The sequence below is a fragment of the Cavia porcellus genome, unplaced genomic scaffold (genome assembly GCF_034190915.1).
Source record: "Cavia porcellus strain 051 isolate PalLab524CR breed Dunkin Hartley unplaced genomic scaffold, mCavPor4.1 scaffold_1, whole genome shotgun sequence".
NCBI lineage: Eukaryota > Metazoa > Chordata > Mammalia > Rodentia > Caviidae > Cavia > Cavia porcellus.
In genome coordinates, this window is record NW_026947484.1 from 82,789,487 (window position 1) to 82,807,846 (window position 18,360).

At 40.6% G+C, this 18,360-nt stretch overlaps 1 protein-coding gene across 4 annotated transcripts in view; it reads left to right on the forward strand.

Annotated features, from left to right (window-relative positions):
- Kdm4c (lysine demethylase 4C) overlaps window positions 1-13,960 on the forward strand; it is a 354,968-nt gene extending 341,008 nt beyond the window's left edge. For 3 of the 4 annotated variants that reach the window (XM_013155087.3, XM_003472256.5, XM_013155088.3), the window contains exons 20-22: window positions 4,508-4,627; window positions 8,565-8,657; window positions 12,907-13,960. In XM_013155087.3, coding sequence (XP_013010541.1) covers window positions 4,508-4,627; window positions 8,565-8,657; window positions 12,907-13,083 — 390 coding nt within the window. In that variant the 3' untranslated portion in view covers window positions 13,084-13,960. Of the gene's footprint in view, window positions 1-4,507; window positions 4,628-7,992; window positions 8,301-8,564; window positions 8,658-12,906 lie in introns of those variants that run through there. The other variant, XM_023566045.2, reaches the window with a different exon arrangement.
- Window positions 13,961-18,360: the final 4,400 nt, after the last annotated feature.

The following is an 18,360-nucleotide window of genomic DNA, read 5'->3' on the forward strand; positions in this document are numbered from 1 at the left end:
GGAGCTAAGGCAGGCAATACTCAAGGCCAGCAGCTTCTCAGGGTCCTTTTCAAATGGTGCAGTAAGCATTCCAAGAATCACAGTGATTTCAGAAATAAGATAATCAGATTGGCAGTTAGATTTCTCTGTAGTTAATGGAATCCCATTCCCAAATTCCAGGGAGAATGTGTGATGACACTGTCATCTTTCTTGGTTTGATGACTCAGCTCAGTTTTCAAGTAACTGAACAAAGCAAAAAGTCCACTCTTGACTGGGATTACTACTTCTGCCTTTTAGTTTTTGCATCTGTTTAGTGTGCGAGCTCCAGGCTTACCAGCAGCTCCAGACACCAGTGTCCCTGTGAACAAGGCTTTGGGAGATTTCAGGTGAGTTTTCACAGTGCTGGAGGTGTACAGCAAGTGGCAAACAGCTATTTATGTCAGGTGAAGGCCTCCTGCTTCGGCAGGTCTAGACAGCAACCCAGAAAACTGCGTTAGTCAAGGGTTAACACATATCATTTTCTAGCAAAAGTGTGTATTGCTCCAGTAACATACCAAGAACTGTGTCAGGAAGGGCCTCTGAACATCTTACCCTTTATATAACCGCTTTGAGGGACCCTGGGATCTGCATTTTTGACATGTGCCTTCATCCTGGAGGTTACTTTGGGAAGGTGTGCCCTTGACCCTAGCTTCTCATGCACAGCTCAAGGAGAGGTGAGAAGACAGTCCCTTCAAGCTGTTGCTTTCAACAAACTAGATGGTCACTTTTTCAAACATATGTGTCTTTAATTTGTAAAAGACCTTGTATTTCTAAGGGACACCATTCTTTCCCCAAACAAAATTTTACTCAGAAACTCAATCTATAAAGCAAATAAAAGTGCTGCTTTTTGTAATCTGAACTACTTCTAAGATAACAATGTGCAATATATTAATTAGTGTTAATTCTCTACTTTTTTCTTTTTTAAAAAAATTCTGTATCATTTCTATCCCCCCGCCCTTTTTTTCTGTTTTGCTTGAAAACAAAAACAAAAAACAAAAAAAAACCCGCTGCTCTGGTTGAAATAGTAGGCTAAAAAGCTGATGCTCTCGCCCCTGGAGGCCTCCTCACCTCATGTAGCCACGGGGTTCAGTGTGAGACGTCTCCAAGAGTGGATGACCTGCCCTGTCCATCCCTAAATTAGCAGCTGGGCGTTATTGCCTCTGAGTGTTATACACATAGTAGGTGGTCGGAAAATTGGCATGGAATTAGTGATTGTAACAGTTTGGCGGATCCCCAGCAGCTTCTGCTTGAGAGGAGTGGGAGAGCCTAAATAAAAAACTTTCAGTTTCTTTTCATCACTCACATGGCCCAATTTCATTCCTTTTTAAAATCATCTTGTTTTGAAAACCTGTACTGTTATTGTTTGGGGTTTGTTGTTGTTTATCTTTTGCTTTTTGTTTCTTAAGTAAAATAAAATAAAATAAAGTTTTATAGCCTACATATTCATAGAACCTTTCTGGCAAACTCAGAATATGAGACAGCTAATGAACTGACACCATTTCTTTATGGAGAAAAATATGTATTACAAATAAACTCCTTTGTGTCTTATTATGAAATGTCTTCAGTCTGTTTGGAGAGTGTTCTGGGAGTAAATAATAAATTGTACATACTAAATACAGTTATATGCAAATCAGTATATTCCACACCTGCAGCTAGGAAACCTGGCATAGGCTAAGAAGGGAACCTCAAGAACAATGTCTCCTGATTGCGGAAGCGAGGGAATCATAGAACAATTTGTCTTGTTACATATAGTTGTTTTTCTTTGTCTGATACAAATTTTTAAAAAATTTTTGAAAGCAAGAAAAGTGAGGAGGCAAACTGAACTGACATTAAAGTTTATAAATTTAATTTTTATGGTTGATGTGTAGCAGTTAGTGGAGGCTGAGCTACAGAGTTGAGTTCAAGCACTTTTAATGCCAAGTTAAGATTTGTTATGAAAAAAAAGTTGATAGTAAAAATGACACCAAACTATCTCAGACATAGTGTTCCTCAAAAGTTTAAATTCCTTTTAACTTGGTAAAATCACATAGTTTACTAATAAAGCTGTCTTTTAATGATAAATCATTATAAATAATGATTTAAAGTATTTTATACTTGCCCAGATGTCGTTCTGTGGCCTCTTGCCTCACTTTAGTGATAGGAAGCCTAAGTTGCCAGTACAGAATTTATTTGGTATTGTATTATAAAGGTGAATAAACTTCTCTGAAGCTCAAGTCTGTAGTGCCTTAACTCTCTCACTCGAAGGTTGTCTATGGCAGGTAAGTCGGTGGGGACTGTACCCATCCGCTTTCCCTGGGGCCTTGACCTTGCTTTTTGGGGGTTCAAGAGCAAATGGCACTTTTCCTTTCCAAGGAAAAGCACTATAAAGGAACTTACTACTAATGAAGCAGATGTCAGAGGGTATGGCTTATATCTATGAGCAAACAATTTTCCTAATAGTTGGCCTTGAAATTAGGCTTACCTAGTGACTGGTTATGTCACCAGGAATCCATGGGTTCTGCTGTATGGAATGAGGTGCACACAGGGTATGTTTTCTGCTGCAGCCAGCTCCCAAGAAAAGGAAGAGGAGCTAAGTTCAAGATCTCCGAACTGTCTTGTCTCACAGCACCCTTCATATATCTCAGCACATTTTTTTACAGTGCTCCTAGCCCCCCCCACCAAAAATAGCTAATAGGCATATCTATTAATGTAGGTCCAAACAACTTAGCAGTATTAGTAAGCTGGGTGTCTCACAAGTATCACTGTTTCCCCTGAAAGAATCCCGCAAGAGCCCCCGTGAGTCAGCTGTGGTGCCCCAAGCTACCATTCATAGCACATTTGTGGAATGTAGTTTCCTTCAAAACTCAACAACAAAATTAAGTCCTTCTTCATCATCTTGATACAGGCTTCCCTGGAGTGAAGAGCCAGGAACAGTGCTCCCTGCAGGCACAGAAAAGCTTTAGCAGAGGGAAGAAGTGTGTCCCCCACCCCGCCACCTCTGTTCCTGAAGTATCTGTGTTTCAACTTAGTAATCGCAGAGCTAATGTGGCTTTCTATCCCATGGAACTGGATGCATGCATTCATTACGTGCTGAAAATCTTTATTTCCACGTAACTCTTTGGAAGGGAAATGGAAAGAGAAGTGATAACCTTGTGGGCATATATAAAAGATATGCATTTCTACAGCCTAGTTTTTCAATTCTGCATGCTCTGAGATCAAATGTGATCAAGGCTAAGAATAAATTTATTTTTATTTGATTTAATTTAGTGTAGACTATCATTGTCATAGTCTTTGAACATACATGTTTTTAGTCTGCAATTAGAAAAGTGAATAGCCAGACCTTTCATGTCATAACCTGACATTAATATGGTCACTCTTTTATAAGCCAGAATTTCTATTAATAATCAAAAGAAATACATGATGGATTTCTACTCATGAACAACTAAATATTTCTTGTGTGTACTGCCCATTTAAACTACTGAACATGTCTAGGCTGCATTTATAGCTTGATTGGTCAAGTGTGCATTTCAATCAGCCAGATTGGCCTCATCAGTAAAATGCCAGTATTAGCAAATCATGAATTGCTAACTGTGCAAAAACAGAAACAAAAGTGGTCACGTATTTAATTCCCCTTGTATTAAAATTTTATGATGTTATACTCCATACATATGAATGTTGAGTTTAAAAACCGTCTGTTAAGATATTTTTATTATTTTACTCAAAAATACCTCAGAAAGTACCTTCCCAAATGAAATGCATAACTCATGTGTTTTGCATTTCCTCAGGACGCTACAGAAGACCTGCAGTAGTAGGGGGTGGGCTGGTCCCTGATGGGCGATTCTGCAGAAGTATCCCGCATGGGAGGAAGCAGGTTCTTAAGGGGTGTGCTGGGCAGGACACAGTGCCCCTCGCTGCCTCCTGCTGCTGCCTTGGCAAGTCCTATCAGCCCTGATTTCACTTTGCTTCTCTCTCCTGGTATCCTCACCTCTTACCCTCTCATTTAGCTTCTCTCCTTCAGCAATGCTGACAACTTAAGGGAGCCTCCTTGGAGGCTCAGTTTTCTTGTCAGTAAAATGGGGATAATTAATAATCTGTCTACTTCTGAGAATGATTACAAGGATAAAGTGAGATGTATGTTAATAAAGCATTTTGTTAACTGCAAAGTGTGTAAATGTCAGGTGTTATAAATCATAAGCTGTTCTATTCCTCAGCTAAAGTAGTTTCTATGCATATTTTAGTTACCCCCTGAACAATTCTTGGTCAAATAATGTAAATGCTGCTGTTTTTTCCTGCTTGGATTATGGGATTTCTTTGCAACTTTATGATGTAAGCTGAATCTTTAAGTACTCCTTTGGCTCATATTGCTTCCCCTGAACACCCATGCGAGATCATTATCCATAAAACAGAGGCAGTAACTCCTTTTAATTGCCAGGAGTTCATCATTTGCTAAGTTCTAAATACAGTCACTTAGGCGCTTGCCTTGAAAAACCTGTCTCTGTTTATTCTGCAGAGTAGAGACTGTGTGAAGCTGGGCCCTCCTGCTGAGGGAGAAGTTGTCCAAGTCAAGTGGCCTGATGGCAAACTATATGGGGCAAAATACATTGGATCGAATGTTGCCTACATGTACCAGGTATGTGCTGTCGTCTCTGTTGTGCTTGTTGAGAGGGACACAAGATATCAGAAGGAAATAGTATATGGAATATGCTGATCAATAAGCCCTTGGAATTTGGATGACTCATTTTATGGGGAAAAGCTTTAATGCCTAATGACCCAGATTGAAGCTATGGAGTTCGTTACTAGGTTGGATATTGGGAAACCCTAACATTTGATGAATTATTCAGCAAAAAGTAAGCAACAAGATAATTTTTTTTTTTTTTACTGTTTCCTTATCTGAGAGAGATTTATGGGCTTCTTCATCTCGCCTTAAGCCAGGGCAGTGATGGTGGATGATGACTTTTGCCAGAGAGCAATAACCCCCTGAGCATATCAGCTAAAAGTCAATGGTACATTGGTAACAGATGTGGCTAGTTAATGTCCTAAAGAGCCAGTGATTGTTAAGGGAGCGTTTGTGTAAGGAAGAATCAGGTATGCATTCTGTTCACAAGGGAATTCTACATGTATTAAAAGAGTGTGCATTTAAAGATGAAATTATTATTCCTACTAGAAATAAGAGAGTTAAGCTTAAAAAGAAATGGAGATGACATGGATAGCACATGTGCATTTATATTTCTTCAGAAAGGTTTCGGATACATTTATTAAAACCAAAACATTGGAGTATTTTCAGTAACGGTGGCAGAAAACAGCATTCCAAGCTAAATGGTAGAATGAAAACAGGAAGACTGAAGTAAAAGGAGAAAAAAGCAAGCAAGTTCAGGCCTGTTAAGTTGAAAAACAGCTTGCGAATGATAAGACTGCCAGTTTCAGCAGAGAAATTCTTGGAAGACTGATAAGAGGCAAGGGCGTAAATGGAAGAGTACATTATACACTGCATCAAGAACTGGAGCACAGTATACTTAAAGGTGTTCAAAGAAGTTTGAAAAACTTAGGGGAGGACTTTTTTTATGGTTTAGAAAAATCCAAGGGGAATAAAGAGGGGGAGGACTTATAAATGGGGTGTGCATGCACACATAGTGGGGGGCATTTTCCCCTTTTAGTGTAGATGTGTGGATGTGTGTGCAGGTTATTGTCCCTTTGCCTGTGGTGTTGGTGACAGTATTAATAGAGTAGGTGCTAACGCTTGTCTGTATCAGATTGTGCAGAAGTAAGACACAAGCTGCAAATCAGGCTTGTAATACTGGAGAGTCCTGGAAAGGAAGCAGCAGTACCTCATTCAAAAGAAAATAACTATATTTAATTAAACAACAAGTACCAAACTAAAAGCTTCTAACATGCAGTAAATAGCATCACATAATGAGGACACATTGAAAATCAGGCTAATTAGTAATCAGTGTGTTAGCTTCAGTTGAATTTCTGATGGCCTACCAATGTAAAACTATGGGCATCTTTATAGACTCCATAAAAAAATTAAGACTAATATTAAAGTTGTCTCTCAACCACAAGTAGGAATTTTATACTACAAGTAGGAATTTTATACATTAAAGCAAATGCCCTTTTGAGATCATGTTGTGTCTTGTGTTTAATTATTCAGCTTAACTGTTGACTATGCAAAGGCATATATAAAAGAATATATAATTTAAATGTGTAGTGCATAGTGCTTAAATACATCCTAATAGTCCTCCAGAATGGGTTTTATTGACTCCTGTTTTACAAATGGGAGGGAAGCTCAGTGAATGCATTTGCAGTAAGAAAAAGAATAAAAATTGTTAATTTGTTCAAGAGCACTGTATCAGTCAGTATTTTACTAGAGAAACTGATAAAACAGAGATATACAAAGGTATAAGAAAGATTGGCTCACAGTGGTGAGCCACAGAGTTGGATGAGTGCAGAGGGTTTCTGCACACTGGAGATTGGAGGTTTCAGTCCAAGGTCTGGAGCTCACTGCAGTGTCCTGTGCAAGTCCATGTGAGGAGGCGAGTGGGTCTGCATGGGAAGGCTGAAGAACATGCCTGAAGGCTGAAGGGTCCAAAGCAGAAGCTGAAGAGTCTACACCAGAAGACTGAAGAGTCTTCAGTGGAAGCCGAAGTCTGCCTAGAAGCCAGGAGATGACATCCATGCTGAAGGCGAAGACTGGAGCTCCTCTGAAGAAGAGAAGCAGATCTGACCTCCCTCATTTCCCCCTTGTACCATCCGGGGGACTAATAGCCCCAGGGTGGGCCTTCTATACCCTAGGCTGCATAATGGCTGTGTTGATTTAGATAAGCTTCTAAACTTCGCAAGTTGGCACAATCAAGCATTACAAGCACACAGCTGGTAAAGAGAAGACCATAATTTATTCAGCTGTGTCCCAACAAGGATGAAAAACTGACTCTGCTTGCCTGACGCTCTCTGATTTTAGTGCTCAGAGTCCCACAGTCCCAGGAGAGTCCTGGGTCCCTGGCACAGAGGATTATTGGTCACCCACTGTATTCCTAGCATTCTATACTATCTTTTTGTTTTATAATTGGCTTTTTTCTTAGAATTTTTGAATTATCTAAAACAAAAGGAAGTAGGTACAAGTGGTTCCAACTATGCTACCAAATAGTATAAATGAGATGACACCTTAGCCTAAATAGAGAAAACATTCTGCTAAAACAAGGCCAAAAAACCATTCCAATTCCCAGCCCTTCAGGAAGTGACAAGAGTTGTCTTGTGACAGAAACCTGATTTCACCCGATTCTCTGGTCTAGTCTAGTCAAATGTTAGCAATACATCAATAAGTTTAATTTTTTAAAAAAGGAAAAAGATGTTTAATTACATATTTTATGTTTTTCAAACCCCAGCAGATGTTTGGTTATTAACACAGCACAGCTACAGTGTAACTCACCTTTGACCAGAAGTACCAGTATGTGTTTGCTAGAAGTGAAGAATTTCAGGCCTAAGGGTATGGATCAGTTGCAGCTCACTTGCCTAGCACTCGTCCAACTTTGACATCCAGTAGTGCATCAAAACAGAACAAAACAGGCAATCAAACAAACAAAAGTGTTAGGGATTTCCAAAATATCCCAAGGAGTTAACACACTAGATATTCCTCACAATTCCACTGTTTTGTATTCTCCTGGAAGGGATCATTCTGGAGTAAACCTGAGCCCTCACACTCCAGGCTTCTGGTTATCTGGTATCATGTGCTCTTTTCCTGATAAAATCTCCTAAATTTTTGAAGAAAATCAGTATGAAATTACTTCTGCAATTTGGATAGAAAGTTCTAAACATTTTCCTTTCAGATGATAATACATTTTTGTACATTTATGAAGTTTATGTCCTATGAAATCGAGAGATGGGTTTTCTGGCCTATTTGAATTTGGAAAAAGTGATACTTGAAAGTTAAAGCTCTAAGAACTTGAAGTTGCCTTGTCTGGGAGATTATACAAAAATAAATTATGATCTTTTCTTTTACAGAAAAGAGCAGCTGTCCCTTTTTTGTTTTCAAAGTCTCTTAAAAAGTCGCAACACTAACAGGACCAGTCTATCTCAATGCTGAATTTGCCTGTATCTCAGATATTCTGAGAAATGTTTTGATCAGTCCCTGTTTTTATTTGCTGTGGGGGACATCCTCTTAAAATCTCAGATTTTAAGATCCCATGTTCAGTAATCTTGGCTGTTTTAGAGTCTATTTTATTATTATGTACATGTACCAATATACTGATAAATGAAATTGTATGTACTGCAAACATATAAAAATAAAACTTTAACTGATTAAACTAAAATGTATTTTGTTTTTGGGTTCCGGGGATGTAGCTCAATAGTAGAACACTTGCCTAGTATGTGTGAGGCCCTCAGTTTGATCCTCAGGACAGTAAAAAGTCTTAGTTTCATGGAGGAAAGAGCTCTTTTTACTTTCTTGAGCATTGGCTGATTCCGTCTGTTATGCTTGAGTTCTTTTTCCCTGTTTTTACATAGTTAATTAGAACCCTTAAAAATAGCACTTGTTTTTAACATATATAAAATCATGATATCTTATATTGCACTAGGTTGAGTTTGAAGATGGATCCCAGATAGCAATGAAGAGGGAAGATATCTACACCTTAGACGAAGAGTTGCCCAAGAGAGTAAAGGCTCGTTTTGTAAGTGCTGGAAAATTCCACTTGGAATCCCACTAGTGAAGTCTTGGTCCTCTTCTTGTATTTCCTAAACCCTGTAGGAAATTTTCTTGGTCTCTGGGTTAATTTTGAAGAAAACTAGTACAACTTTTCCCTTATTTAAGCCTACTGAATATAAACTTCACTTTTGGCCAAAAACAGCACACTAGCACACATGATTTACTTTTCTAATGAAATCAAATGGTAGTTCTTTGTATTAACATTTATACACAAAAATACTTACTATGTATATTAAGTATATATACATGTAGAGGCATACAAAGATATCATAAGGGTTTTTGCTACCTTGTTGATAGAAACAACACTAGAAGGAAATATTTAAGCAGATTACAAGGCAGTGGGTATAAGTGATTATGTGGTCTCCCGCAGGCTTCTCATGTACTGATGAGGTTCTGTATTAGAAGATCACTAATGTTTGTTTCTATTCATAATTAAAATAAGCTGTCATTCTCATAATAAAAGGCATAAACAAAGTCTAAATACTAGTCGTGGAATTACTAAAGGAGTTTTTAAAGGGGAAAATGCTAGTTTCAACCCTGGTACGTGCCATTAAAAGATAAACATGGATAAATAAACTTACATTAATCAAAAATATAATACACAGTAATTTAGGTTTTATATTATTGTGTCAAAATATTTAGTGGATTCTAAAATTAAGTTGGTTTTGCACATTTAAAATTATGTCTCCTGCATTTGTAAAATGATAAGTTTTAATGGGAAAATTTGAATGAATAGGATTTTTCTAAGTAAAATGAAAAAATTTTTTTTCTGAATAAATGACACCTTTGTGATATACTTTGCTGTGATGATAGTTGCTATAGGTTATTTGATTATTTTGGAAAAACCAAGTGTTTCCTAAAACATAGGTTCATATATTCGGCTCCTTTTTCTCTCATTTGGAAACCTAACACAGGGTAACTGTGCCCTGTGTGCTGATTTCCTTCTCAGCTGTAGTTTGGAGAAGGCTTTTCAAAGGGAAATAGTCAAGAAAGAGAGTGTTAATGGTAGCACTGCTACCCACCCCATGAGAAATGTGGCACACAGGGGGTCCATACACTTGGGAACAGATTAACCACTGGATAACTGCAAAAACAAAAAAGTAAATGTGCCTCTTGTAAAGACACTGGTTGATCTTGAAATCTCTTGAAAAACTTTCAGCGTGTTAGAGACCACTGCTTCCCCTCCACAATATCCCATGACCCCTTGCCCACCCCACTGCCTTTGTCCTTTCTTCAATGCCTGGAGATTTAGAGGTGGAGAATCCAGTAGGGTTTTCTGGTCCGTGCATGGCTAGGCACTCTCTAGCCAAGTTGTGTAGATTTCATGGACTGTTTCTTAATCATATTAGGAGAAAGCTCTTTGCTTTCCACCCTAGTCATAATCTCTTTATTCTAACCAGTAGGTTTGGCTCCAGTACCAGGATGCCTGCTCAGGTGGTTTATCTGAACACAGATTATGAGTTTCCTAAGGTCTCTTTCCCTAAGCAAGAGCTCCAATGTATAACAATTTTTTTAATTCTCAGATTTTTTTTTTTACTTTATAAAAGAACAATGCAAAGTATATAAAATCTATAAATCACAGCTGTTATGCCAAACAGCTGAGTCTAATAGGAAATAACCTTCAGGAGCAAAGACTACGGATCACTGCGTCCAGTGTGCCACCCCTGTTGTTCCTGGACCAGAGACTATTAATGCGCTCTCCTCTCCCCACCCTGCCTTTCCTTCAGGTGGGTGAGTAATCCTCTGGCCCTTGGGTCCTCTGCCTGTGACTGCTATTTTTTTCCAGTTGGTGAAACAAATCTAATTGGAAAACTCACTGGTGGAAGATATTTTGTGGCTAGAGAAATCTTTCATTTTCTGAGGAGGTGGGTTAGCAGTCTTCTTCGGGAGGCCTTCATGTTTTAATGACTTTGGCTCACCCAGACTCATGCTGGTAGGGGAAACAATTTTTCAAAGGAGTCAGCAGTCCACCTGATGATGCCTTATTCTTTTTCACTCACTTCAGAACCGGCCCCATTACCTTTTATTGTCTTGCAAAATAACCATGGCAACGGTGGTGCATAATTAACTAGAGCTCCTGGTAAACCGGCTTTATTATTATGTTGGAGAGGCTGACTTTTACTGTTCCTGCAGTGGCAACACTTGCATAGATGTTTTATTTTCTCTTTTGATAACTTCAGCACTTACAAATGTGAGCGATTACTCAGAGCAAGTACTTTGCCGAGAATGAATGCAGCATGTTTTCTCCTGACGGCAGAGGGCGCCGGGGCCAACCCAGTGTCCTTGTTTGCTTCTTGGGTGTGACTAGGCAGTCAGCAACCAGCCGCAGAGGCAACCTGATGCCCTGTGCGATCCTCTCATGAACTGATGGGCACGAGGCATACTGTACAGGGCCGGTTTTTAGTTTTGAGGCTTCTTTGCATTTATTTCCTTGTCTTCCTTCTTTGCCATGTGTGTTCAAGTCTGAAACTGGACTCTGTTTTGTCACCAGTCAGGGCAGATGATGTTTTGAGGTGCGTTAAGCATTACTGCTGATAAAAGTCACCCACCTGATTGGAAACCAGTAAGGAATGTGTTTAAGGTGCCAAAATGGGGAACTAGGAAGCAAAAACCAAGCACTGTGGCTTTCCCTGAGAATCGCAGGAAGATCCTGTCCAGCGTCACTTGGCACTTACTGAACAGTCCCCTCGCTGAGTTCCAGGCATGTGGCGTGGTGCTAGGAGTACTAAAGCTTTGGTGCACAGTCCTTTCACCTTCAAGGAATACCTGGTGGAAGACATTTACCTGCCCTCTTTCTGTCACCACCTTCACTCTGCTGCACTGACGTGAGGGGCTACAGAACCGAAACCACAACACAGGAGAGAGTGTTTTCCGTGGGAAAGCAAACAGTGTGTCCAGGACAGAAGAGCAGGAGGCCCTTGCCAGAGAAGTGTGGCCAGGAATGGCAGCAATTCAGTCTGTCCCAGAACGGGGTGGGATTATACCAGGTTGTGCAGCCACAGCTCAGGACTATGTTTGTCATCTTGAAGGCCGTAAGGCTACTGAAAGCTTATAAGCAGGGACATGTAGCCATGTTTAGTCACAGAATAGTTTTAGAGAGCTTTCTATCTCTGGTTAGACTGAGGCTGTTGCTTCATTGTGGTGGCTTCACAGAGCTGCACAGCAGTGTCAGGAGGGCACCAAGGTATGTGGAGGAGGGATGCTGAACCGAGGAGGGATGCAAGGACCAGGGGAGTCTGGGGTGGTTGACGGCCTCTGGCCAGTGTACCTGGGTAGGTGAGGATGCTGGTGCCGTTTACTGAATGTTGGAAGGTCTGTGATGGAGGCAGAAAACTTGAGTTCAGTTTAACACAGGTTAATCTGAAGTACCTTAGAGGCACCTCCTGAGCGCAGGAGACATGGACTGCAGTGATGGGAGTGTCCTTGGAATAGAGGCTGCCATGGAAGCCACAATCATGGGCACCAAAGCCAGAGGAGCACACCTGGAGAGGAAGAGACTGAACACAGAACCCCGGCAGCATCAGAATTTGAGCAGATAGTCAAGAAAGGGAATGCCTTGACCAGGTGTGGAGGCACACGCCTATAATTCCAGAACTTGTAAGCTGAGGCAGGAGGATTGCATGAGTTCAAGGCTAGCCTGGGCTATACAGTGAGTCCAAGGCTAACCCAAACTGCATAGTAAGACCTTGTCTCAAAACAAGAAAGGGAACCCCTGCAACATCAAAAATGAACAGTGACAGGAGAAGCGCAGGAGGAAGGGCTTAGGAAACAGCAGAAAAGAGAGCTTCAAGAACCTCACAACTAGACTTTTGACAAAGGACAGTTTCAAGGAAGTGATGGGGCAGAGACCAAATGCAAATAGGAATATGGGTGAATTAGAAATGACTATTGACAAATATACCAAAGTCCTGGTTAGGCAAGAGCTGAGGAGAAATGAAAAATGAGGGGCTCCAAGTGAGATTTTCATCCTCCTTTGGTTTGAGGAAGGTCTCTGAGAGGGGGAGGTGGTATAGGGTGGAAGTCTCAGAGAAAGTGAGGCCAGATGCAGCCCTTTGTGGGGGAATTTGTAAGAGAGAACCCAAAGCCCAGGTGAGGCTCTTTTTCCCTAAACCACGTCCCAGTCTCTGGTCCTTGCCCCTCTGTGCTCATGGAATCAGCCCTTTGTTCAGTCCTGTGATTGTCAGATGCCACCAAGTAACACTGGCTGGTTTTAGTCCACAGCCTCTGACATGCGATTTGAAGACACATTTTACGGAGCAGACATAATCCAAGGAGAGAGGAAGAGGCAGAGAGTACTCAGCTCCAGGTTTAAGAATGAATACGTGGATGACCCTGTGTACCGCACTTTTCTGAAGAGCTCTTTCCAGAAGAAGGGTCAGAAGAGACAATAGTCTACGCACAATGCTGCAGTAAACAGAGCGCAGCTGGGGCCAGAAGAGAAGAGAGGAAGGCCAGCCTTGGGACTGTGCCCTGTGTTTTGTTGGGGTAGGTGGCTGGGTTTTTCCCTGGCAGTGGTAAACCAGGCTGCCAGCATTTGGTCACAAAGTCCTCATACTAGTAGTTCGATTCTGCAACTTAAAGTCATCCCCTAGTCTTGTTTTATTGGAAAGTAATTATCTTCTATGATCCCAAAGAATTTTTCTTAAGTGAAGGGATATAACAGTGAATGACCCCCTTGTGAAAGCCACTGCCAGAGGGAAGGCAGGTCCCCATGTGCAGCTCAGGCCCCTCATCAGGAAGCACATGGCGAGCCTCTTACCCAGGTGGTAGGGTGATAATTTATATATTTTTCACAGTCAGGGAAGGACTCTCACTTATTTGTTTCAAATGGCAGTTTTTATAAAATATTTTTAAAACACAAATGGCATGTATGGTAATGAGATTTACCCGTGTGCTATCGGTATTCCCTTGTACAGTACTTTACATTTTTTTTATATTACTATTAGTTTTGATTGTGTCCGATGAGAACTGAGCTGGCCTTTGTGAAATGAAATTTTTGGCTCTTGAAGAAGAATTCATATGAATTCTATGGGAATTTTATATCCTTAAAGAGGGAGATCTGGGGCTGTTATTTTTAAACACTTTTTTTCATAATACCTATTCTAAGTAGATATTTATAAAATGTTTCTTTCATTATGTGTTTGTACAATTAGAGTTTAAATAAATATGCTTTGATGCATAGTTTGAACTAACGTAACGTGATTTTCCTTTTTAAAACACCCTGAAAATGTACTAGTGTTTAAAAATAAAGATTTCCATTTTCTCCTATCCCGTCTTCTGATTTGCTTATTTATCTGGGCTTAACCCGGTTTTAAAAACATGTTTTTTTAGGGAACTGGCTATCAGGATACGTGGCAGCCCAGGCTTTCAGGCCCTTTTTCTGTGCGGCTGTGAGAACATCTGCCGTGGTGTGTGCAGTGGGAAAGGCTCATTGCCTGCCCCCGTATCAGCGAAGATTTCCCTCCCTCCGGGCAGGCACTGAGTAATCTGACACCCTGCGTTCTGGAGCACTTTTCACCCAGGTGTCCGTGTCAAAGGTATCTTTGCTAGGGACTCTGAAGAAACTGGAGTCTTTCATTTTACAAATGAAGAGTGGAGGGGAGGGAAGGCTTCAGACCTGCTTCCTAACGAGAACCACAGTCATGCTGCATAACGCATAGTCAGAATTGTAATGGCCTATGGCAAGACAGTGATTTACCTCACAAGTCTTCAAGTTGGCTGAGCCGGGCTGGGTCTCTGCTGAGCAGCTGTGCTAACCTTGGCTTGGGCAGCTCCCACATGGGTTTCATGTGCCTCCCAGCAGCCTTGTGGAGCTGATGGGCTGACTCAGGGATGTTTCTCGCTGGGCAGTGGTAGAGGAAAGAGCAAGCCCAGCTGAGTCCGTTCAGGCCTCTTGTGTCTTTGGTTAACTGGGTGAAAGCCCGGTTCACAGAATTGGCAGGTCATTTCAGAGTTTCATAGTCAACCACAAGGTATGCCATTACTGAGTGGAGAGTGAGGTGCCAAACCAGTAAATACAGAGCCACGGCATGGCTAAAACTCAGCACTCTGGATTGCATACTGGCTCGGTGCTCATTTTCCATAGTGCCTCATGGCTGACCTTGCAGCTGGGTTAGAGCCCACCCGCCTTATTTTCACAGAGACTGAGCCCTCCACATTCTCTGTTCCTGTAGTCATGCATTTTTTCAAGTCATCAAGCTTGAATTTTCTATCTTTGGGGTTTAAATGGAGCTAACCTGCTCTTTTCACAATAGGCCAGGAAAGTAAGCCTGTGTAAGGCATTAAGAGGAATTAATCTAAATAAGATCATTCGTTCTGTACAAGTTTGCCTGTCAGCAAGATTTCTGATTGGCTGCCATAGGGAAAAAAATCTGCAAAGCCCTGTATAATCTCAAATACAGCTGTTCTTTATGGTCTCACTTAACTAATGTACCTATAACCAAGTGCAGCTGTTGTGGCCTTAGAAAATTGTTCTAACTATGAATATATGCTGGCTAGTGAGAAGGGCACCTTTGTTTTACTGCATTCTGCATAAAGTGGTTATTAGCTCTATGCCCAGACAGACCATTAAAGTATTTTCACTTACTGTATGGCACCTCAATTGTAATTTTAATTTCTTGTGTTACCTTAACTGCATTTTTACTGTGTATGTGTAGCATGAAATCTATTAATGTCCTTTGAATAATAAAAAAAATTGCTTAACTGTGACAATTCTAATGTACTACTAATTGCAAACCTTTTCTCTGGAAGTTAAGGGATTAGTAAAAGCTGGTTGGCATATTTCACAACATTTTAATTCCTTTGTGTGTGTTTGGAATGACAATATGATCCTTGTGAGTTTACTTTCATTACATGCCTTTCTATTTAGTTCAACTGTAGAGAAATTGAGAAGAAACAGTCATTGAAGAATCACATGGCTTCTCAGCATATATTACAGATTTCTACTGCACTAAAGTATGTGAAAGTGTGGACACTTGGCATGCAAGCTGTGCAGGTCAGAGTGAATGGGACTGCAGCTTCTCCTTGCTCCCACTCAATGTGAAACAAGGCCCTTCATGCCTTGGTTACTCTAAAGGCCCGCAGGGTCATCTGAATAATCACTGCAGTAGTATCTGCTGCAAGATAACATTGTGCTTTATTTTTGCCTTTAAGTAAAAGGGATCTGAAATGAAACAATCTTCATTTTTGATATAAATCAGCCCCATAAACTTGAAGCTAACCAGAGATCCTGAGGCATTCTCATTACATGAAGTAATTGGTTAGTTGCAAGACTCAATTGACTACAAAGTCTTTCTGAGAACTCAGATGTGCAGTCATCCAAAATGTTATACATCCTCTTAGCTAGCAAATTGTAGGGAAATAGCACTGACCAGTGAGGAAAATGATTTCTGCTTTCCAAGGAGGCCCAGATTCTCCAGCAAGGGAATGGATGGCTCAAAAACTCCACGTTCAGTTGTTAGACGGTTCAGGTACCTCTGAGGAAGCAGGCCTGCCAAGAATGGTTGATGTTAATGATGTATTGAGCTCCTGTTGTGTACACTCAGACTTAGTAGTATTTATCTTAGTTAATCTCTCCAATAAATCAGCAAAATAAGTGGTATTACCCTTTTTTATGGAGTAAGGCTAAGATGTGAAAAGGTTAAGTAATTTGAATTAACCAACCTTCTTAATGCATCAGAGAAAAAAGGATTCTCAATCTGACCCAAATAAAAGACATTGGACAGATGAGTCTTAAACTCCAAACTCACATTGTACTAGAGATACAGTGTGAGCAGAAGCATCATTGTTGGTAGACAGTTTCATTTTCAGGGTTCTACAGTGCTCTTCCGATCTGCTTTATTTGTATGCTTCCTGGAGACCACCCTGAAAACATGCACACTATTCCACTTATTAGCTCACGGCTCCAGCCTTTGATGAATCTGTAGGTCAGTTTTATGTGTGAGTAGGTCATTCAGTACCCATGCAAGTTCAAAGAATGCCTTTCCTTAGCTCTCTGCTCCCCATGGTCCTCTCTCCCATTCTCTAGTTAGGAGATTGAATAGTCCTGCCTGCCTGTTCTAGGAAATCCAATTCTGTCTTAAATCATTTTGGCCAGAGGGAAATGCCACCTAGGATGTCCAGTTGCCACCAAGTCAGTCAGGAAAGGTAAAGTCTCCACTCAAACAGTGCTAAGGATGCAGAGGGAAACATCGCCATAGGCCAGTTCCCTTGTGATCACTCAGGTTCTTAATTATTCTTAGAAATAATCTGCCTTGACTATAACAAGAAATCCTCACTTTTTCTTTTTGGTGGAGAAAATAATGTATTTCTAAGGGCAAAGATGTAGTTGAAAGTCAGAGATAAAAGATCTAAATAATTGATGGAGGAATCCTGATGGGAGGAAAAGGTATGAGGATTAAAGATGGAAAATATTTGAGGTGATCAATATGACAATTACACTGATTTTTATATACATTTTTAAAAATATTTTTGCAGTACTGGGGATTGAACCCAGGCCCTCATACTGAACGCTACATCCCCAGCACCACCACCCCCGCCCGCCTTTTAAAGACAGGATCTCAGTTGACCAGTCTGGTTTTGAACTTGGGGTCTTTTTTGCCTCAGCCTCCTAGAGTGCTGAAATTACAGGTGTGTGCTGCCATGCCTGGTTTATATGTATGTATTAATACAACACACCACATAAATATAAGAGGTGACCAAAATACGCAGTTACTGCTGTTCCTGGGTGCCATCCATACAAAAGGCAGGCAAAACATTACAATGTGTCCTTATCCACCAGATGCGGCACTGTACAGATTCTGACTTCTGCAAAGTCTAAATGCCTTTGAAAGGACATTGAGCAATATCAATGGCTTGACATGTGAAGGATAACTTCCAGATTTGCTTCACAAAGTGGAGAGGAGAGTGGGTTAGGTGTGTTTGAATTGAAGGAGGTAGTATTTTGAGGGGGATTAATGATAGTTTGCCTTCTATTGTAATAATTTAAAAATTTTAAGCATTCTTTTTATCATACTTCATATGTGTAATTACTATATGTCGGTATATTTTTTAAAAAGAACAAAGGTGGAATGGTTGATCTGAAACACAAAAAGGGAGATTATATCCAGAAAGACCAAACTCCCAATTTTAAGAACAATGAAGATTGATTATAGAGTTGTTCCAAGAGCAGCTTTCCATGTGGTTTATAAGGAACAAGATGTGAGAAAACCGAAGGTGTTGAATAGCTTCTGTCAACTTGTGGGTTGAATAAAGAAGGGAGTTGATGTTAATGGAGAGATCAACTGGAAAAAATGGAAAAAGCTCTAGAAATTTGGAGGCTATCGATGTCAGTCCAACAATAGGCTCAAAGATCCACACCCAATCCCCAGCACTGTAAATATGTTACATTACATAGCAAAGGCGACTTCATGGATGCTATCATGTTGAGGATCTTGAGAGGGGGAGGTTATCTTGGATAAACTAGGTGAGCTCAGTGCAATCTCCAGGACTTCGAAGAGGTGGCAGCAAGAGCAGAGACAGAGACCTGTTGATGAAAGCCATCTGCTTTGAAGGTAAAGGAAGAGGCAAAGTCAAGGAAAGCAGGTGAATTCTGGCAGCTGCTGGCAGCTGGAAAAGGCAAGTATAAGTAAAGAACCAGCCCTTGCTGGCCTCTTGACCTTAGTGAAACT